The 24419-nt window shown below is 36.4% G+C and overlaps 1 protein-coding gene across 1 annotated transcript in view; it reads right to left on the bottom strand.

Moving 5' to 3' along the window:
• Window positions 1-24419, bottom strand: part of glis3.S (GLIS family zinc finger 3 S homeolog) — a 179894-nt gene that overhangs the window by 34633 nt on the left and 120842 nt on the right. The window contains exon 7 of the mRNA XM_018241627.2: window positions 17569-17710. Within this exon, the coding sequence (XP_018097116.1) occupies window positions 17569-17710 (142 nt within the window). The remainder of the gene's footprint in view (window positions 1-17568; window positions 17711-24419) is intronic.

The following is a 24419-nucleotide window of genomic DNA, read 5'->3' as shown; positions in this document are numbered from 1 at the left end:
TGAGCTCCATAAATCTACATTTTGTTGCCTGCAAGTACATTAGTGCTGTCTGGTAGGTAGGCATTAGATTTGCTGGCTCATGTTGAAGTCAGATTGTTACATCACAAAAATAACTGACAAACTGCCTCATCCTATTTTCTCAACTAACTAACTGACCCTTTTGCTCTCTGTCTGGGATTCATAACTCAAAAATATTTTGTGCACTAGGAAATAAATTGTTGTTTTGAGGGATAATTTGAAAAAAATAAATATTTTAAACAAACTACAAAAAGTATAGGCGGTACAAAAAAGTTTCGTTATAAACCCACCTATGTTAATAAATAAATATGGCAACTCCCTATTAATGGAAGTAGAAAAGACTATTATAAAAATATGCAAATTTGCACGCTATAAACATTTATGGGATTATTTATTTATTTATTTACTGCTACGATACTGTTGCTGATTTTTTCGACAAGCATGTGTTTCAAATGTAAAACTTGCATTTAACTTTATTTATTTACTACTTGCAGCATTGTGCACTCTATTATTTAGGCAAACTGCATCCCCGAGTCTGACTGTATAATTTGGCTGTAAGTATTTGGAGATTAAATAACCTAAAACCACAAAAAGTACACATACAGTAGGAGACATCTGCTCTACAAATCAAATCTAGGCCTCCTTAAACACAGTCCAGATCCTTAAAGAGGATACATTTATGTAAATTGCAGGGGAATGTTATCTTTTTTTAGGGGGAAATTAAATCCCCTGAACCTTTATGTTAATTCTGTGCTTATTGAACAGCACAAAAATCTTGTAATCATCTTCTTTTAATATTATTAAACTGGTATTCTGTAAATCACGGTCTTGCATCCCATTAAGTCAATATACGCCATCCCCCACTAGAACATCCACTCTCCCTGCCATTAGCAGGAATTCTTTACCAGTGTTCTGATGTGACCTTTACCAAGCATGAGGTTAAGTGTTGTACAGATTATAAATGCTAAACCCAGACCCAGCTAAGATCCCCTAACACAGGTTAAATGATACCTCTAACTGCTTCTTTATTGTCTTCCACATTTAAACTGAGAATGTTACAAATGACTCCAGGCAGATGTTTCCAATGAAAAAAAACCCCTTTCCAATACAATAGTGAGGCATTTCATTGCAGATCAAACATTTTTAAGATACTTACTTTAACTACTAACATAATGAAAAAATCCTCAATGAATGTCATTTTCAATTATATGACTTGAATTCAAAATCCTATGTACCATTCTATGTCATTTTCAATTATATGACTTAAATTCAAAATCCTATGTACCATTATTATAACCTTTTATTTCAGAATAATGCACTCAGATTAATCATACACATCTAATGAATGCTCTTTTCATTCACTTAATTCAACAAATGAGGCTGTGGAGTTTAAATCTTAGGGATCAACATAAGTTTAAAAACGCATGAATATGTCTTTGTTTATCCTTTGAATATACTTGCCTTGGGCTATAAATTATTTAAATTAAAATTGCTGAAAGGAGAGAAAGTCACATTAGTCATCATACATTACAAATTGTAGAATGCACTTAAGTTATAAAAATGTTTTCCTGGTAACTACAATATGCATAAGTAGATCTGTTAATGGTGCTTCATGAAGGGGGGTTAATTATTAAAGCTCAATTTTTTTCTAGCCAAGTTTTTTTCAGTGAAAAAACAGAAATAAAAGCTCAAATTTTTTTAGATTTATTTTGCCCCACAACTCCTAATCTGTCTGAATTTGAAAATACTCCATCTAAAACCTGTCAAATTCAGGCCTTGATACAGTTGCTACAGAAAAATCGGCAATCCTATTTTATTGAAAATAATCTGTCATTTTTGAAAATTTCATCTGCTAATAATGCATGACAGTGAAATGTATGGTGTATTGGCAGATGCGGAAGTGAGAAAAAACTGTAACCACAGTGAACAGAATAGTGGACATAAACATTTATGAACAGAGTGACTTTTTAAATACAGTACAGGATTGGCTTATATATGGTCTATTTGAGAGATTCAAGCAATATTCTGCTTAGTTATGTAATTTTACTATGAAATGAAAATTTTCATGGGTTTGGATTGGACAGATCAGATTGGAATGGTTGTTTCTAATAGCAGTTATCGGGGAAATGTAAAATCAAGTAACCTGAATACATGACCACAAGCTGTGCTGGAAGCAGAAGGAGCCTATATTTATTTGGTTATGTGGCTAGGGCCTTTATTAAGAAAGAACATTTGGCTTGCTAGCAGTTTCATGAAAGTAAGTGCTATGGCATAAACTCTCCGCGGCCCTGCCCATTTCATTTCCATTTGAAGGCACTTTGAAATAAGATAATTAGATATTTTATATTACAGTATGATGTATATTTATCAAAAAGTGAAGTTCCACCACTCTCCACTCATTTATATGGGATTTTTAAAAGAGTATTTATTAATCAAGTGAAAGCTCATCCTTTGATAAATATGCCTTTCAAAATCCCATAGAAATGAATGGAGAGTGGCAGAATTTCATTCTAGAGGACTGTGGTGATCTCTAACTTCACTTTTTGATAAATATACCTCTATTTCTTCCTAAAATGTATAGGGCCTCATCTACTAACATATGACCTTATAGCAGCAAGCCATTTTCTCTGATTATTCTACCTTCATTAGACCAATCAAAGTTAATTGTTGATTGGCTGCTAGGATTGACTTCAAATTACTGCACATTTGCACCTATGTTAGGAAATAAAAACCTCAGGCTTTTCCAGTTTAACTGATATTTTTTAACTTGTTTTCTGGTGCAATAAATCATGAACTGAGAAACATTCATTTAATTATTCAATTTACCATATTTTGTATTTCTGGACTATGTCTTAAGAAAAAATTAGATGAACTCAAAATCAGATGAAGTCAAAACACAATCTGCTGATGTTATATATGTCAGGGAGCCGGGAGCTCCCTCCAGGGAGGTAGTCTGGATCAAGGAGGAAGACCTCTTGATGGATCAAGGTCGTGGAGTCCAAGGGGTTAGGCAAGTGGATAATCAGAGTTCAGGCTAGAGTTCAAGGGTAGGCAGAACAGGATCAATAAGCAGGAGTCCAGGCAAAAGGGTCAAAACCAAGGCAGGTGCAGGTATCAGGACACAGGAACAGGAATCAAGGCTTGGAAACAGGAACCCAGGTCCAGGGAAGCAGAACCTATTCTTGGGTGCCATTCTGGGGTCCTGGGAGCACTTTTATATTCAAATTTGGCACCAAAGTGACGTCATTGACTTCCTTACGCCGGCGTGCTTGCACCAGTGAGTTTGCGCATGCATCAGCGTTGCGGCGCTGGCGTCCCAGCACCTACGTGGCCCGACTGGGCGCCGCCATTTTGCCGGGAGCAGACGCGCCTCTTCGCGCTCCCGGCGGCCTTGACAATATACTTATATGTGAATATATATATGTGTGTGTGTATGTATGTTGCAGACTTCCCACATATTAAAAAGAAGAGGCATTTCTAAACACCTTGTTTAAAACATCATTCAGTTGCAGTAGCAGTTGTTTTTTCCCACAACATATTCAACAGTGCTCTCCAACAAGCTATTCAGTCACTACTCTATAACTTAAATCCAGCAAAATTTGGAATTCTGGAATAGAATCATTATCCCTGGGATATTCTCACAAACTGTATTGGCTATTTCCTTTATAGTGGAACAAGGAGTTTCAAACAATTAATCAAGTAATTAAGTAATTAGTTCCCAGAATCATAAGGAAGAACCCTGAGGAGGGTGTGACTATTTGTTCCTAAATGTAAAATGTATGTATGTATATGTTTATTTCTATAGCACTGTACTATTTGTCCTATAGTACATAGCACTGTACAGTAGAACTTTATTTTAATAGAACAAGCAGGGGCAATACAATAATAAATACAAAGTACAGTTAAAAACAGCACAGTGGGAACACAGCACCAATAACTGGCTAAGAGGAAGATTCTCATCCTTTCAGCATATAGGTATTATTATAACAGAAAAAAAAGTCACAGGAAAACTATAGTATGTCTTGTATGTGGCATGTGCCTGTATCCCTAGAATCCATTTCCAAATGGTAGGTATGTAAGAAAAATTATGAAATCTTTGCTATCTACAGGTGAACAGTTCATTGTTGGCAAACCTGCTGTGATCTCATATACGATATGCCCTTAGGATTGGTGATTGAAAGTGTATTGTCTGGGCAACTCTGTGTTATTAAAAGGTAAGGACTGTTTATATGGCGTTACTATTTAAGCTGCTCAGAGCACATAACCACTGACTGACAGCTTCAGCAATCGATTAGACATGGCTAATGAACATATAGGAAACTCTTATTGCTTTCGAGACTGAATGGTGGAGAGATTTCCACTGAGCCTTCGATCGTAATAAAAAAAGCTCAGGTCAAAGCATTACATCATACTTCATGCCTTTATCAGTTTAGTCCAAAATTCATGATGGAATCTGTTCAAGAAGAAAGCAATGGGTCAATGTCTTTAGCCAGGTACAAGCATGAAGGCCTATCTGTAAGTTTACATTCTGTGGTATCGCAAAGCTGAAAATAAGACTCTGCCTGACAATGGCGACCTCCCTAATATCCTGGAGTGCTGACAACGGAAATATAATATACCTGAGGGTTGCCAGTAAGAAAAAAGGATGTTCTCCTTTCCTGACTCCAGTAAAATATTATGTAGCAAAAGGAGTTTTATTACTTCATTGCATGGATTAGAGATAAGTAAGAGCTAGCACGGGTTCATTTGGAACTTTATGACACATTCACAAAGAAATGCAGTTCTTTTAAAAAGCAACAGGAGTCCTTACTGTGCTCTGCTGCAGCATGTTGAAATATAAATCTATTGCATGTTTATTATACAATATTACTTAAATGGAAAAACAACTATAAAAAATGATAGCTATATATATCATTTTTTATAGTTGTTTTTCCATTTGTGTGTGTATATATATATATATATATATATGTGTGTGTGTATATGTGTGTATATGTGTGTATATATATATATATATATATATATAACAAACAAGGGAAAGTTGTGCTCACCACTATTTTTTAAAACCATTAGGCGGGGGTGCAATGAGGCTGTGACCACAAAATACATATAGTCAAATACAAGAGTCCTCTGCACTCAACCCATTATCAATATATTTAAGACAGCGACATTTTGTGCATACTGCTACTAAAAAATGCCTTACCCTTTAAACAAAACAGGGATTGTTTGTCCATATATTGCAATATATTTAAGCTGGCCAACTACGTCAAAGTCATCCCATATCTGGCCAGTCCTATGCTCAATTTTATCTGATTCATTAAGAATTCTATTGCTTCATTATACATTTTACAAAGGGACTAGGTATTACCTGCAACTTAACTTGCTGCTTTCAAAGTAAACCTCCATACTTGGCTGCCCTTTTATTAGACACCAGTGGGATCACCTGACTATAGCTGGGAAGGGTGGGAGCTACAACATAGAGCTGGTCACTGCTCCTGTATAAACTATAACAAACAAGGGAAAGTTGTGCTCACCACTATTTTTTAAAACCATTAGGCGGGGGTGCAATGAGGCTGTGACCACAAAATACATATAGTCAAATACAAGAGTCCTCTGCACTCAACCCATTATCAATATATTTAAGACAGCGACATTTTGTGCATACTGCTACTAAAAAATGCCTTACCCTTTAAACAAAACAGGGATTGTTTGTCCATATATTGCAATATATTTAAGCTGGCCAACTACGTCAAAGTCATCCCATATCTGGCCAGTCCTATGCTCAATTTTATCTGATTCATTAAGAATTCTATTGCTTCATTATACATTTTACAAAGGGACTAGGTATTACCTGCAACTTAACTTGCTGCTTTCAAAGTAAACCTCCATACTTGGCTGCCCTTTTATTAGACACCAGTGGGATCACCTGACTATAGCTGGGAAGGGTGGGAGCTACAACATAGAGCTGGTCACTGCTCCTGTATAAACTATAACAAACAAGGGAAAGTTGTGCTCACCACTATTTTTTAAAACCATTAGGCGGGGGTGCAATGAGGCTGTGACCACAAAATACATATAGTCAAATACAAGAGTCCTCTGCACTCAACCCATTATCAATATATTTAAGACAGCGACATTTTGTGCATACTGCTACTAAAAAATGCCTTACCCTTTAAACAAAACAGGGATTGTTTGTCCATATATTGCAATATATTTAAGCTGGCCAACTACGTCAAAGTCATCCCATATCTGGCCAGTCCTATGCTCAATTTTATCTGATTCATTAAGAATTCTATTGCTTCATTATACATTTTACAAAGGGACTAGGTATTACCTGCAACTTAACTTGCTGCTTTCAAAGTAAACCTCCATACTTGGCTGCCCTTTTATTAGACACCAGTGGGATCACCTGACTATAGCTGGGAAGGGTGGGAGCTACAACATAGAGCTGGTCACTGCTCCTGTATAAACTATAACAAACAAGGGAAAGTTGTGCTCACCACTATTTTTTAAAACCATTAGGCGGGGGTGCAATGAGGCTGTGACCACAAAATACATATAGTCAAATACAAGAGTCCTCTGCACTCAACCCATTATCAATATATTTAAGACAGCGACATTTTGTGCATACTGCTACTAAAAAATGCCTTACCCTTTAAACAAAACAGGGATTGTTTGTCCATATATTGCAATATATTTAAGCTGGCCAACTACGTCAAAGTCATCCCATATCTGGCCAGTCCTATGCTCAATTTTATCTGATTCATTAAGAATTCTATTGCTTCATTATACATTTTACAAAGGGACTAGGTATTACCTGCAACTTAACTTGCTGCTTTCAAAGTAAACCTCCATACTTGGCTGCCCTTTTATTAGACACCAGTGGGATCACCTGACTATAGCTGGGAAGGGTGGGAGCTACAACATAGAGCTGGTCACTGCTCCTGTATAAACTATAACAAACAAGGGAAAGTTGTGCTCACCACTATTTTTTAAAACCATTAGGCGGGGGTGCAATGAGGCTGTGACCACAAAATACATATAGTCAAATACAAGAGTCCTCTGCACTCAACCCATTATCAATATATTTAAGACAGCGACATTTTGTGCATACTGCTACTAAAAAATGCCTTACCCTTTAAACAAAACAGGGATTGTTTGTCCATATATTGCAATATATTTAAGCTGGCCAACTACGTCAAAGTCATCCCATATCTGGCCAGTCCTATGCTCAATTTTATCTGATTCATTAAGAATTCTATTGCTTCATTATACATTTTACAAAGGGACTAGGTATTACCTGCAACTTAACTTGCTGCTTTCAAAGTAAACCTCCATACTTGGCTGCCCTTTTATTAGACACCAGTGGGATCACCTGACTATAGCTGGGAAGGGTGGGAGCTACAACATAGAGCTGGTCACTGCTCCTGTATAAACTATCCCAGCTATAGTCAGGTGATCCCACTGGTGTCTAATAAAAGGGCAGCCAAGTATGGAGGTTTACTTTGAAAGCAGCAAGTTAAGTTGCAGGTAATACCTAGTCCCTTTGTAAAATGTATAATGAAGCAATAGAATTCTTAATGAATCAGATAAAATTGAGCATAGGACTGGCCAGATATGGGATGACTTTGACGTAGTTGGCCAGCTTAAATATATTGCAATATATGGACAAACAATCCCTGTTTTGTTTAAAGGGTAAGGCATTTTTTAGTAGCAGTATGCACAAAATGTCGCTGTCTTAAATATATTGATAATGGGTTGAGTGCAGAGGACTCTTGTATTTGACTATATGTATTTTGTGGTCACAGCCTCATTGCACCCCCGCCTAATGGTTTTAAAAAATAGTGGTGAGCACAACTTTCCCTTGTTTGTTATAGTTTATACAGGAGCAGTGACCAGCTCTATGTTGTAGCTCCCACCCTTCCCAGCTATAGTCAGGTGATCCCACTGGTGTCTAATAAAAGGGCAGCCAAGTATGGAGGTTTACTTTGAAAGCAGCAAGTTAAGTTGCAGGTAATACCTAGTCCCTTTGTAAAATGTATAATGAAGCAATAGAATTCTTAATGAATCAGATAAAATTGAGCATAGGACTGGCCAGATATGGGATGACTTTGACGTAGTTGGCCAGCTTAAATATATTGCAATATATGGACAAACAATCCCTGTTTTGTTTAAAGGGTAAGGCATTTTTTAGTAGCAGTATGCACAAAATGTCGCTGTCTTAAATATATTGATAATGGGTTGAGTGCAGAGGACTCTTGTATTTGACTATATGTATTTTGTGGTCACAGCCTCATTGCACCCCCGCCTAATGGTTTTAAAAAATAGTGGTGAGCACAACTTTCCCTTGTTTGTTATAGTTTATACAGGAGCAGTGACCAGCTCTATGTTGTAGCTCCCACCCTTCCCAGCTATAGTCAGGTGATCCCACTGGTGTCTAATAAAAGGGCAGCCAAGTATGGAGGTTTACTTTGAAAGCAGCAAGTTAAGTTGCAGGTAATACCTAGTCCCTTTGTAAAATGTATAATGAAGCAATAGAATTCTTAATGAATCAGATAAAATTGAGCATAGGACTGGCCAGATATGGGATGACTTTGACGTAGTTGGCCAGCTTAAATATATTGCAATATATGGACAAACAATCCCTGTTTTGTTTAAAGGGTAAGGCATTTTTTAGTAGCAGTATGCACAAAATGTCGCTGTCTTAAATATATTGATAATGGGTTGAGTGCAGAGGACTCTTGTATTTGACTATATGTATTTTGTGGTCACAGCCTCATTGCACCCCCGCCTAATGGTTTTAAAAAATAGTGGTGAGCACAACTTTCCCTTGTTTGTTATAGTTTATACAGGAGCAGTGACCAGCTCTATGTTGTAGCTCCCACCCTTCCCAGCTATAGTCAGGTGATCCCACTGGTGTCTAATAAAAGGGCAGCCAAGTATGGAGGTTTACTTTGAAAGCAGCAAGTTAAGTTGCAGGTAATACCTAGTCCCTTTGTAAAATGTATAATGAAGCAATAGAATTCTTAATGAATCAGATAAAATTGAGCATAGGACTGGCCAGATATGGGATGACTTTGACGTAGTTGGCCAGCTTAAATATATTGCAATATATGGACAAACAATCCCTGTTTTGTTTAAAGGGTAAGGCATTTTTTAGTAGCAGTATGCACAAAATGTCGCTGTCTTAAATATATTGATAATGGGTTGAGTGCAGAGGACTCTTGTATTTGACTATATGTATTTTGTGGTCACAGCCTCATTGCACCCCCGCCTAATGGTTTTAAAAAATAGTGGTGAGCACAACTTTCCCTTGTTTGTTATAGTTTATACAGGAGCAGTGACCAGCTCTATGTTGTAGCTCCCACCCTTCCCAGCTATAGTCAGGTGATCCCACTGGTGTCTAATAAAAGGGCAGCCAAGTATGGAGGTTTACTTTGAAAGCAGCAAGTTAAGTTGCAGGTAATACCTAGTCCCTTTGTAAAATGTATAATGAAGCAATAGAATTCTTAATGAATCAGATAAAATTGAGCATAGGACTGGCCAGATATGGGATGACTTTGACGTAGTTGGCCAGCTTAAATATATTGCAATATATGGACAAACAATCCCTGTTTTGTTTAAAGGGTAAGGCATTTTTTAGTAGCAGTATGCACAAAATGTCGCTGTCTTAAATATATTGATAATGGGTTGAGTGCAGAGGACTCTTGTATTTGACTATATATATATATATATATATATATATATATATATATATATATATATATATATATATATATATATATATATATATATTGTGGGGGTTCACTCGCTGGTAGGCTGCAAAAGAGGCGACTTCACACACCAGGATCGGTTTAAGGGCTTCCTGCCCGCGTTTATTTTCCAGCGGCTGCAGAAATTTCCCCTCGCAGGGGGAAGGTAACCGAAACACAGCAGTTCAACAGAAAATCCAACCTTCTGGTTAACACAAAACAAATGCTTTTCTTTCTCTTCTGAAGCTGAGAACACCAGCAGTTTGTCTCACACACATTCAGCACTGCTGCTCAGCATCAGGTGTACTAAATAGGCCTAGGGCCTCTTGAAAACCTGGCCTACCGGATTTGGGGATCCACCCCACCCTACTCTTGCGGGTTCCCAGTAAGACCAGTCCCAGATCAACAATTACAAAAACCTTGCAGAGAGACATAGTGTTTCTCTGCTAAGAGCACTACTGGTCTCACCTCAGTAACAATATCTGAGAATCCGTGGCCCAACATACATACCATCAATCACTTTTCCCCAGGAAACTGGGGACCTTTTTGTCACCATACCACAATATATATATATATATATATATATATATATATATATATATATACAGCTATCAAAAAAGGTCCGCACACACAGGGCTTGGATGAAAGAGAAAAATGTAGTTTATTTTTCTCTTTCATCCAAGCCCTGTGTGTGCGGACCTTTTTTGATAGCTGTATATGATTGTTTTCTTTGTTCCAGCACCGAGGCATCCATTTTGTGCTCTGGGTGCACCGACCCCATGTTGTTTATATATATATATATATATATATATATATATATATATATATATATATATATATATATATATATATATATATATATATATATATATATATATATATATATATATATATATATATATATATATATATATATATATATATATATATAATAGTGTTGTTTTGTTTAGAGTTGATAGTTAACATCATAGAAAAACAATATTTAAAAAAAAATGCACAAACACATTTGTAAAGGAATGAAGGCTGCTGTTGTCCTTTTCAATGAAGTAATAAAGGTCTCTACATTATCAGTATGCTCTTTGTATGCAAATCAGCTCCTGGAAACCTTTACATTAATACATATATTTTGAACTGAACGACATTTGACATGGTACAGCAACATCAGTTTCAAAACTCATAACAGATGTAGTATCTCTCAATAATCAGAACACTAAATAGCTTCCATTAAGTTCCATGGTGGCTCATATGCCTACCTTTCCTACACAAAGAGGCATAATAATGCCAAAATAAGTAAATCTATAAGGGCTCAATTACCAACATGCTAAATATTGGCACAATTCTGCATATTTTGCATAAAGGCAGGTAAAGATCCTTGTCAATTAGACACAACTTTCAACTTTCAAGAATTACCAGCAGCTATTTTATTTAGAGAGCCCACCCAGATTACTAGTCTGATGCCTACCAGGCCCTCCTGGAAATGGGCCTTGCCATCTAACAAAATTGAGCTCCAGTTAAAAAACATATCATCAATAGATGCTCAAATGCCACTCATGCACCTCAAACTCTTTCTGTTCCATGGAAAGCCCCAACCCCTTTTTTGATCGATAAATAAGGACCATTTGGAAGTATGTGTTCATCTGGACTCTCACTGGTACATGGCCTTGCTTAAATGCCATAAAAGCAAAATCTGCCACTTAATATTTCTTGCCATGTATTTATGTCTATTTTATAGCAATATCTGTTGTGCTATTAAAGTGTTGTGAAAATTGCTACCTACACAACAGCACTATACAGAAAAAAACATCAATAAAAGCATTGGGGAAATCAGGTACTTCTGTCAAGGAACTTGGAACCACTATTGACCACCAGGGGCCCCTGGTCCCTTTTAAGAGTTTAGAGTTAACACCAAGGAGGGAGCTGACTGGAAAACAGGCAGTTTGCTTGGCAAACAGGGACAAATTTATTAACACACGGGCATGTACAAGGAAAGGCAAACAACAAACACACAGGATTTTGCTTGTATGGCATTTAGGCAAGGCCCAGTATGGAGCAAGGCAGGGTTACCAAGTAATGGGCAGGCATTGATTAAGGCACATGATCACAATTGAAAACAAAAGGAAGCAGGAACTGAGGACAGAGATTTACACACAGGCAGAGTAACCGCAGAAAGGAAACTTGAAACAGGTGTCAGGAGATCTTTAAAGGTAAAACTTTGTACCACTTGCCATGTACACTTGCATAATTTCACCAAACTGTGCTGGCTTGTGCAGAGCCCAGGCATCTGTCCTTGTAACTAATTCACTAATAATCCATCTGCAAGTTGAGTTGCAGGATATTTAGTCAATTGTCAGCCAGATATTAGTGCAATATGGCCCCACCCAGGGATGATCAAACCGCAATGATAAAATGCAATGACCTGTGGACTGCTTGATTGGAAGGCTACGTTGTGAATATGGACCTGTACAGTTCAGGATACACCCCCACAACTTACATATGTACTAATAAGTGCTATGATTGGGTACAGTTTTCCATTTATGGCAAATGGATTGTTCTAAGGGGTGATACACACAATCCATAATATTTAGTAAGAAACTGTGTCCAGCTTTAGAATAGCGGGTACTGTCCTTAGTAAAGGTGTTTATTGTGTTATTTCACCCTTCCCGTATTCGTTGTCAATGTCAATGACAATTTTAGAAAACATTTTCCACTCTCCTCACTAGCTTTATCCTGTTCTAGAAATATGTCAATATTTTTTTAAAAACAACACTTGAGATTTTGCCTGACTTCTTACTGCAAAAGAGGACTTAATTTACAGCTGAGCTGTGTAAAGAAATAAATCCCAACAGAGACTGATTCTTGGCTACTTGCTGACTAGGTACCACAGAGATTTATCGATGCAAATAGTATTTGACAGCTAGAACTACTGTAAATACTTTATTTATATGCTGTTCTCTTTTCCGGTAATAAATCTGGTTAATTTTATTATAACAGGCACAATTATCTCAACAAATCCCCAGCCACCAAAAAAATCTGTTAAAAAATCTAAAGGCGAAGCATAGTTTTTATTAACACTGAACATCAAACATCTTTATGCAAAAAACTTTTACAATAAGGGGCAAATTTACTTAGCTCGAGTGAAGGAATAGAGGAAAAATAGTTTGAATTTCGAATGTTTTTTTTGGCTACTTTGACCATCGAATGGGCTACTTCGACCTTCGACTATGACCTTCGAATCGAACGATTCGAACTAAAAATCGTTCGACTATTCAACTATTCGATAGTCGAAGTACTTTCTCTTTAAAAAATTCTTCGACCCCGTAGTTCGCCACCTAAAACCTACCGAGGCCAATGTTAGCCTATGGGAAAGGTCCCCATAGGCTTCCTAACAATTTTCTGATCGAAGGAATATCCTTCGATCGATGGATTAAAATCCTTCGAATCGTTCGATTCGAAGGATTTAATCATTCGATGGAACGATTATTCCTTCGATCATTCGATCGTAGGAATAGCGGTAAATTCTTCGACTTCGATATTCGAAGTCGAAGGATTTTACTTCAACGGTCGAATATTGAGGGTTAATTTACCCTCGATATTCGACCCTAGGTAAATGTGCCCCTAAATGTAACATGAAGTAACACTCTATTTTAGATGTTTGCCACAGACATCTAGGGGCACATTTACAAAGCTCGAGTGAAGGATTCGAATTAAAAAAACTTCGAATTTCGAAGTGTTTTTTTGGCTACTTCGACCATCGAATGGGCTACTTCGACCTTCGACTACGACTTCGACTACGAATCGAACGATTCGAACTAGAAATCGTTCGACTATTCGACCATTCGATAATCGAAGTACTGTCTCTTTAAGAAAAACTTCGACCCCCTAGTTCGGCAGCTAAAAGCTACCGAACTCAATGTTAGCCTATGGGGAAGGTCCCCATAGGCTTGCCTGTGTTTTTTTGATCGAAGGATATTCCTTCGATCGTTGGATTAAAATCCTTCGAATCGTTCGATTCGAAGGATTTAATCGTTCGATCGAACGAATAATCCTTCGATCGTACGATCGTACGATTAGCGCTAAATCGTTCGACTTCGATATTCGAAGTCGAACGATTTTAGTTCCTAGTCGAATATCGAGGGTTAATTAACTCTCGATATTCGACCCTTAGTAAATCTGCCCCTTAGACTGCTGACTACTGAAAAAGGTCAAATCTTGGCCGAATCCAGAACTGAATCCTGGATTTGGTGCATACCTACATATATGATAATTCAGATATTTACTACAGATAGCATTCCAACACTTGGGCGGTTATTTATTAAAGTCTGGTTGTTTCTGTGTTTTTCAGAGTTTTAAACACCATTTTTTTGTAGGAAAAAAAAACTTGCATATTTCGAGATTTATTAAACCATGATGCTGCTAAAATTCTGAATGAAAAAGTGCTCCATCTCAAACCTGCTGAGGTTATGTAGAAGTCAATAGCAGATGTGCCTTTTACATTTGGAAGGTATCACAATCTGTGCTGGGTTTTGTACAATAATCTGAAAAATTCATAGTTTTTGGACGATAATCCAAAAAAATTATACGATTCAGATTTTTCCAAGATTTTTTATTGAGTCTTTTCCTGCACCAGATTGTTTTGAGTTATATTATTGATAAATAAGGTAAACCATGTGTACGGGAGGTTGGTCAAAGAGCTTTTAATAAAATAATGAGACATTTTCAGATTTTAGTAAATAACTCCCCAGATTATTGATTTTACATGGTTATGAGAGAGGAAACATTCTCCATTTTCAGCAAGGATAGTGCAAAATGGGATCTTTATCTAGTTTCTATGTAGATTATTGTGTATATGCACAAAAAAACATTTTTTAACTTTGAAGCATTGATTTTTTTGGTGACATCTGCAAATGATGTGGAATAGTCCTAATTTTGTCCAGGTGAAACATAGTTATTATGCTACAACTGACAGTAATACTTTTCTGTTTTTTACAGTCTTTAAAGAAAAACTAAACCCTACAAATAAATAGGGTTAAAAATTCCTTATTTTTTATACTGAACTTATTGCACCAGCCTAAAGTTTCAGCTTGTCAATAGCAGCAATGATTCAGGACTTCAAACTTGTCACAGGGGGTCACCATCTTGGAAAGTGTCTGTGACACTCACATGCTCAGTGGGCTCTGAGCAGCTGTTGAGAAGCTAAGGTTAGGGGTTGTCACAAATTATCAAGCAGAAAATGAGGTTGATCTGTAATATAAGCTGAGGCTACAGGGCTGATGATTAAATTCTGATGCTAGTTGCACTGGTTTCTGTGCTGCCATGTAGTAATTATATGTATTAATTACTAATCAGCCTTATATTGTGACATTTATTTTCTATGTGTACTGTATATTGTGAGTGGGTTCCTAAGCTCAGTAAGTGACAGCAGCGCAGAGCATGTGCAGCGAATCAGCAGAGATTACTAGTGTACTACAGCTACTAGGGCATCTTTGGAGACAGATCTTTACTGCTAAAGGGCTGCGGTTGCCTTGGGCTGATACAGAAGCTCAAAATATAATGTGCAACATTTCTAGCTACTTCTTTAGTTAAGCTTTAGTTCTCCTTTGAATATGATTGTAGGCTTGAGATTTTAACTAAAAGTTATATAAATGACTTTTGGTGAAAACATGTGGAAAAGCTGTTTCTGTGCCAAAGTAAATCTCAAAGTCAAATTTGTCACTTTTACAATGTTTTTATGATTACGTCTCCTGGTTTGTTTATTTTTTCTTTTTTCACTGCCTTTGAAAAACATCTCTTTGCTGATTTTGAAGCTGTTTTCTATATATATTTGAGGGTCAAAACGGTATAAAAGCCCTTTATGTGATAGGCCAAACTAAAAATATTTTTGTGGGTGTGTTCCATTCTGTTTTTATCTGCATTAACATTATTTTTATTTTTAAAAATTATGTGCTGCCTCATATGTCCACCACAAAAAATCATTTACATTTAGATTTTCCTATGCTGTAGTAATTGTAAATCCTATATCCCTCCCATTTGATGCCTAATTGATGAAAAGCTTTAACCACTCATAAATTGTTATTACCAAGTTGTTCATAGCTTACTAGTTTCATGGCCTTCTTTTATGACTTTAATGCAAGTATGAATTCCAGATCACTCCCAAACACAGATTTTCGTCTGTAAGGTGATTTATAGTTTTCCTTCAGGGCAAAATTTCTTAATAAATGAAACCTTTGTCCAGGTTTGTGTCTCTGATTACAAAACAAGTATGCAGCACATGGCCCCTGCTGAAAGCAAGCAGTCCACATAAAATAGCTAACTGGCCAGGAGTACCAACATTTAGTTGTTTTTTTTGTATGGAGCAAAAGTGGGCCCCATCTTCACTGTTCATCCATTCCACCATATAGTACATGATTCCAATTACTACACACATGGTCACAATTGGTAAAACCTGCTTTTTCGAAACAAAGTCCGTCAAAACATATTTTCCCAATATATAATTGGAAACTGACATTAACCCATAATGCAGATAATGCACGTGTTCTAAAATGTAAATTAGAATAACAGAAGTCATCCATTTTTGGTAATCCTAAAGACTACTCATAGAACGTTAAAGCACTGTTCAGCATAGAGCCTACCTCAGACCTCTGAACTAATGTCATTGGAAGTATCTTTGGAACTGGGATTATATGATCACTGCTCTCTAATTTAAATGAACATAACAGATTGGTGCCATGGATTACTGAACAGGCTTTATGTAAAGAATTGAAGTACAGGTATGAGATCTGGAAACCCATTATCCAGAATACGCTGTATTAAGTCAACTCCTATGGACTCCATTATAATCAAGTAATTTTAAATAAAAAAATATATATATTTCCTTTTCTCTGTAATAAAAAACAGTACCTTATACTTAACCCCAACTAAGACATAATTAATTCTCATTAGAGGCAAAATAATCCTATTGGGGTTATAATGATTAAGTGGTTTTTTTTTATAGTAGACAATGTATGGAGATCCAAATTACTAGAAGAGCCCTTAGCCAGAAAACCCCAGGTCCCGAGCATTCTGGATAACAGGTCTCATACCTGTATATTTAAGTAGAGAAGGGAACCTGAAATGCCCTATTATAACAGCTAAACTAATTCTGTGGAAGGCAATGTAGTATCAAAATCTCAGTCCTTAAAAGGGTTGCTCGCATAAAGTTACATTTTAGCATGGTGTAGATAGTACATTTTGCAGCAAGTCTTTATTTTTTGTTGTTCAGTTTTTTTAAAATATGTAACTTTTTGATTTCAGGCTTGACATTTTAAACTGTTATCTGGTTGCTAGGGCTCAATAACCCTAGTACCTGAAAGAAAGGCCTAGGCATAACAGGAGTGATAACTAAAAAAAACATACACAATAAATAATGAAGGCCAAAGTTTCTTAGAATAGTATAACATACTAAACATTCATTTTTCAATTGGATTATATGTGGAATATAAAATGTTGTCATATAACTGTAGTTGTGTTTTGACCTGTCTGTTGATTGAACTAGACAAGGACAATTATTGCAGCTCCTTGCATTGACTAAGATAATTAAAATGAAAAAAAGAAAAAACAAGTGAGAACTGATAATGTCATGTTAAAGTAGGGGTCACTGTCTAGTGTCTACCTTTATTGCAATTTATTTCTTTCAAATTAAGGAAAGCACTAGACTATACATTGTTTTCTCTTATTAAAATTACATTTCTTGATTGTGTGATGAAGGACCAGATGAAACCCCAGCAGTAGCCTAAAGGACACAGTCCCTCCTTGAATATTTTACCTGGGTAGACATCATGAACAGGGCCAGGAGACCTTCCCATACTGCTCTCTGAATGATCCTGTATTGAAGTTGCATGCTGCAGAGGTTGAATTGTAAGGCAGTCATTGAGAATTTCCTGGTCAAGTTCTGTCCTTGATCGTAACTAGAAGATAGGTGGATAAAATGACCAGTCACTATGATTTCTTTCTCACATCAATCTACTTCAAATATCTGGTAAGAGTTTTCTTTTTAATTCATTGCCACGATATGAAGAAAACAAAATCACCCACAGTAAAAGCTAGCATGAGTCTTGGTAATTAGCGATAATTTATTTTGCACGGTAAAGATGTTTCTAAGTAGGTCTATGAAGTCCATATGTTTTGCCTTTGTGCAGCTTAAGAAGTCTGCTTCCGATTACTCGCTAAGCCTTACGTTTTACTGCTATCAGCTGTAATGGGTATTCATCATGAAATTAGGCGCATGTGTACTCCAGGAATCAAACATGTTGTGAAAGATTTGCATACCTTTATAGAGTAGCCCCGTAGCTCAAAAACTGCAAGGCTCATCACATTTGGCTTGAGATCAACATACATTTAGAGACTTGTGTTATCGATCAGTGAGTATATGTTAAACTGTATGTAGACATATACATACCGTTGTAAAGATATTTAACCCTTTGGCATTCTTAAAACGCTCACATATACATATAAACCTATTTGAAACCTTAGTAACGGTTATTTTGATATGGTAACATATGCACCAATGCAAGTATTTTACAAGACGAATTATACATTTGTTGTTTAGACATATGTGGCTGGTGCAAAAATATTTTCTTTTTGGGGCAAACTTTAGATTGTTATTGTAGATAGTTTGCTTTTTTGCTTATTTGTTCTCTCGTTGCTCTCTTTTATACACAACCTCCCAGCAACAAAAAAAACGTACTATATTAGAAGACAAATGTGTTTTTGGAGGGGCAATTCAGATTAGGGAGAATTCACAATATTCTACTGTTGTAGTCCTTTCTAATCAATTGGATTTCAGAATTGTTTAAATAATGGGGCTGGTTTACTAAAATAGACACTACAACTACAATAGTCCATCCGATTTTAAGAAGACAATAAGTTTACTTATGAATATTAAATCGACAAATCTCTACTTATTGACCTTCATAACATACAAACAGCAGAACAATACCCAATTTAAAGCACACATATTGTTTGGCTGAAGTGTAATCACCATAGATACATGCTAAAAATTCTACAGACTTACTGTATGAAAAATGCCCATGTATCAATGGACAGATTTTGGCACAGGCCTCCACTAAGCCACTCAGGATGCTCCTGTTAAATGCTACTAGGGATCTTGTATGTGTTTGGTTTAAAAAAATGTATAACAATCAACTGAATCATGTATGAGGTGACCCAGAGAGTTTTTCTCTTACATCATGAGACTAAGGCGTTACCTATGGAGTTTGAACTGTTACCCAAGTTGTCTGCTATAACTGCCAGTGTAACAAGTAACTTTGTAAGTTTTTCACAAGGAAAATGAAAAGAACTACACGTCGAGGTATACAGTATATTTCAGTACTATCAAGCTATGCTATATACATTATTTGCTGGGTACTGTATGATATTTTGTTAATATGAATGAGCTGACAATGACAGTCAAAATGTAACAAGTCAATGTCAACAGTAATTAATATTAGAAATAAAAGAAGTTGAATTTGCTAATGCTTGCAAGGGAACAAGGAGCTGGAAATATCTTCTCTTGTAAGGAATCTTTGAGGACACAAATCTGACAGATAAAAGAAACAAACAGGGAGGTTGGATTCCTCATTTTGCAATCCCTCCCATGTTATGGCAACTCAGCAGCCATATTCAGGTGTATACACAATGTGTTGGTTTTACAGAAGTCTACAACCCATGGCTGCAGTACTACACAATCTCTCCTGCAAACAAAGTTTTGCTGGATTATCTGTCAAAACAGCTCCCATACATGTCCAGATGGTTAGGCAGCATAGTTGAATGTTGGCAACTACTCAACCAAATCTTGACATATATGGATAATATGATGGAGATCTCTGTTGGGAGAAACATTTAACGATGAAAAAAGAACATTTTAAAGGGGTTTTACATAAAGAAGAAGCACAAGCTAATAGAATAAGAGCAAACAACTGTTGGGTAAAGGTTGAGTTTCTTCCAGATGTGATGTGTGAATTTTACAGGGACCTTTTAATGTAAGCTCCACTGAGACAGAGACTGATGTGAATGATGTATGGCAACTCATTTTGAATCTGATAATAAGGGCTCATGAATTTAAGCTGGTTATTGTACCAAAAGCTACTCTCATGAAAACATAAACATATACTTCCTTGAACTTCAATTGTGTGCAGTGTAGCAAATGGGTTACATTATCACACTTTGGTTAATAAAGTCCTGGCCAATTGCAGAACCTTAAAGGGGAACGAAAGTCTAAAATAGAATAAGGCTAGAAATGCTGTATTTTGTATGCTAAACATAAACATGAACTTACTGCACCAGAAGCCTAATTAAACAAATGATTTATGTTTTCAAATTTGGCCGCGAGGGGTCATCATCTTTTAACTTTGTTAAACATCTTTGCAAGACCAAGACTACAAACATGTTCAGTGTGGTCTGGGCTTCAGTTGGGAGTTAAGCTTAGGGATAGTCATAACTTATCAAAACAGCACAAGTCAAAAAATATCTGCCATAGAAGCCGATACGGCAAGACTGATTAATAATCAGAATATGCAGACTGCACTGGGTCTGCGGATACAAATCTCTACACAGTCGCTGGCTGCTTTATAGGAAACCAAACAGAGCTGCTCGAGGTCAGGGAAGTAAGGTGGGGGGGCTCATATAAAAATGGTACACATATTTAATTAAAGTATATTGAAGATAGATTTCTTTTTCATTAAAAGAAAGTAGAAATGCAATTTTTATTTTTTTTGCCTTTTCATCCCCTTTAATATTTGCCTTTTAATATTGCATATTTAGTATATAGTGGAATGCCTTTAATTATTGCTGTGTTCTATTATGTGGGATATTCCTGCATGTCTCTTCATTGTCACACATTTAAAATCATGAAATGAGGTTGCACAGCTCAGTACTTTTTTACTTCTGAAATCCAACAGCTACAAATATGCATTATGCATGTATACTGTTTGATTTGAACAAGTGTGCATTCTGCCAGCCTATAGCTTTCTAGCAATTGTCTTTAACATTACGTTATTTTATGTAATGCCAATAATGAAGAAATCAAATAAACATGCATTTGGGGTTATACAGAAAAATGTAAAAAATACAAAGTATACAATAACCTATAGGTTAGGAGAGTCACCAATGTTATTATACACACCTAACACCCCTTAAGTGAAAATCAGTAGAACAATAATATATAGAAATACAAAATAAGCAACACTGCCTATTAAATAATGTTTCAGGAGAATGTCATCAGTTGCCAGTGAGCAGTCAAACACTACTACCAATCTATAGCTATCAGCAGAGTGAGATAAAACATCTGTTTTACAACTATGGTAGACATTTGCTTTAACGCAGTAACATGGTAAGTTAGGTTGAAAAAAGACACACATCCATCAAGTTCAACCTTTTAAGTCTATATATAACCTGTCTAACTGCTAGTTGATCCAGAGGAAGCCTTTCCAATTTGCCTCAGGGGGGAAAAATCTTTCCTGACCCCAAGATGCAATCGGACTAGTCCCTGGATCAACTTGTACTATGAGCTATTTTCCATAGCCCTGCATTCCCTCCCTTGCTAAAAAGCCATCCAACCCCTTCTTAAAGCTATCTAATGTATCGATCAGTACAACTTATCCAAGGAAAGAATTCCACATCTTCACTCTCACTGTAAAAAATAACAAAAACCCTTGCTAATATTTAGGGTTATATTTATCAAAGAACTGGAATGGGTGACCTTGTGTCAGTTGGAAAGACCTACTGGTAATTGAATCATTAGAGAGATTGTTATACGATCCCCTTATATATTTATACATATTTATCTTATCACCCCTTACCACCTTTTCTCCAGCGTGAACATCCCCAATTTGGCCAGTCTTTTCTCATAACTGAGATTTTTCATACCTTTTACCAGCTTAGTTGCCCTTCTCTGGATCCTTTCTAATTCTGTAATATCCTGTTTGAGCGCTGGAGACCAAAACTCTATGGCAGTATAATTCAGCTATTCATTGAAAAGGACCTTCTACAGACACTGCTATTTTGATTGGACAGTAGCAGAACAGTTTTGTGAACTTGGATGCAACAGTTTCCCAACAATAAGAATGGTTTATTTGCTCAACATTCCATGAATGGACACAAAGAATAAAGGCAAAATTCCTTACTCTGCCATTGTGTACCTTAAAGCTCATATCTTAAACGTTCACTATGTAAAATGACATTCCCATATAAATTATTTGTAGACATCTATCCAACCAATGGTTTGCTCTGTTTATTCTTTTTTATGTATTTATTTTAAATTCAGACTACTTTCCAACTAAGCAAAACATTACAACTAATGTTTTCCATAGCAAACCATTTTACACATAAACTTTAATACTTTACTAAGGCAGCTGCCTTGCAATTAATTTGCTGTAGCCTTTTTCCCAATTTGCAAGTAGCTTATATGGGATGTTTGTGTTCTCCCTTCAGCAACCAGACAAAAAGAAAACAGAGCATAGTGGGTTCTCTCAGCTATTGAATAGATGTCTTATGTGACCGATCTCTCTTTCATCTTTCTAGCATGCCCTCTGAATATGGTAATGAATGAGTAATGCTGAAGTGATCTGGTACTGTACCAAGAATGAGGCAATTATTCCTATGTTAATTAAACATATTCATAGTCACTAGTTGTTTGGTAACAAGCCGTTTGCTTTCCAAAAGAGAGATTTTTATTGCAGGTAAGCTTGAAATATATAATTGACGTGCTTAGCACTTTGGAATTATCCCTTGGCTTTCATAAGTCCAGAGACCACTGAATCATTGATAGCAAAATAAGTCATTCATTGGCTAATGCAGCAGTACAAGCCTACATGAGATTAGCAGTATTTTCTTAAAAGCAGTAGCCATGGGGATTTAGGAAGCTTCTTTAAGTTTGTCCCACAGCGGCTTATTTTATTACCACTTGTAATGCTGAGGCAAAAATATGACATCTCCGAACAATATATATATATACAGTATCTACACGGATGTAATACTTGACTGTCTATTTGGAGAAAAATGCAAGATAAATGTTGCTCCTAAATTTAAATTTTTCCTTTAATTACAAAGTTGCTTTATGTTAAAGTCTACACTCTAGTTAACAAAGGAAATATCATTTGAGTATTGAGTTAGAATAACAGAAGTAACATGAATACATGTCTCTTTTATAATTAGATGACACAAATGTAAGTAATTAATGCTTATTGCTTTTCTAAAGTCCCAGCAGAGAGGCTGGTTTACAACATTCACTAAAACAGAAAAAAGGAAGGTGAAAGCAAAATAAAAAATGTTTTCAAATGTAATTGTAAACCTCCTATTAGAGTCCCGTGTTCCTGTGCTGCTTCTCGTTTCTGTTTTGTTTTTGCTGTGGCCCATTATATTCTGTTATTTCATGCTGTTATACCCCATCAGCAGCATGCCCAATTGAAATTGTGGGTAATTATACTGATCATGGGATCCATAGTACAGAGGCGCTGGCATCTGGTGTGACATGATAGAGCAATCAAAAGGATTTTCCTGCAGTCGATTGTAATCATCCGAGGAAGTCCATTAATACTGCAATTTATAATCTTCCACAGAAGGAAGTACATTAAGAGGGTAATTTATAAACATGCGCTGGGTAATTTATGGAAAACTCAGCAACTATTCAATAAGGAATCTTTCATTAGGCTCTGACTGCAGTGAACTGACAGCAGAAATGTCTATGTATCATCTTATTAATGAGGCATAAAAACAGAAATAGGATAGGGGGTTGAGATTTCAACAATATGTGAAAGAAATCATATTTTTAAATATAAATTCAGATACAATCCAGAGTTATTAATGCATTTTAATAATGGCATAACATATATATAAATATCATCCACAAATCTTCTAAATATAATGAAAATAAACTTATAATAATTTGTGTAATGACACAACATGGTAAACAATGTTTCAATAATTTGGCCAGAGAGCCGAAAATATCTAGGACATCAATACAATGTCACCCTAAATGTCGCTTATTGACCTACAAGATGGGCTTTTGCTAAGTATTATAGCAAATAGGCACTCTATCCTTATGTCATCCTTACAGGCCTCCAGGCTGATCCCCATCCATTGATTCAGGACCCCCTAGGAAAGTCAACCCTACTTTCTAGGAACCAATGGTATATAGGGTTCATTTCTTTGTAAGCTGACTTAACTGTACATTTTTGCAAATCACTCTGTAGATCACTCTGCCTGCTTATACTCTAGACCAGTGATCCCCAACCAGTAGCTTGTGAGCAACATGCTGCTCTTCCACCCCTTGGCTGTTGCTCTCAGTGTACTCAAAGCAGGTGCTTATTTTTGAGGCAAGTTTTAGTTGCATAAAAACTATGTATAGTGCCAAGTAGAGCCTCCTGTATATGGCTGTCAGTCCATATAGGAGCTACCAAATAGTAGCCAATCACAGCCCTCATTTCGCACCCCAAGGGACTTTTTCATGCTCCCCAACTCTTTTTACATTTGAATGTGGCTCATAGGTAAAAAAGGTTGGGGACCCCTGCTCTAGGCTGAGATCTGCAGTCAACTAATTTAGATTTACTTGTCAATTTTCCCTTCCATTTAATGAATGCACAGGCTCCTGTTCTATAACGTGCATTCAATCAGTACATT

This window comes from Xenopus laevis, chromosome 1S (assembly GCF_017654675.1).
Source record: "Xenopus laevis strain J_2021 chromosome 1S, Xenopus_laevis_v10.1, whole genome shotgun sequence".
NCBI lineage: Eukaryota > Metazoa > Chordata > Amphibia > Anura > Pipidae > Xenopus > Xenopus laevis.
The sequence above is the reverse complement of the archived record's forward strand: the minus strand, read 5'-3'. Positions and strand labels throughout refer to the sequence as shown.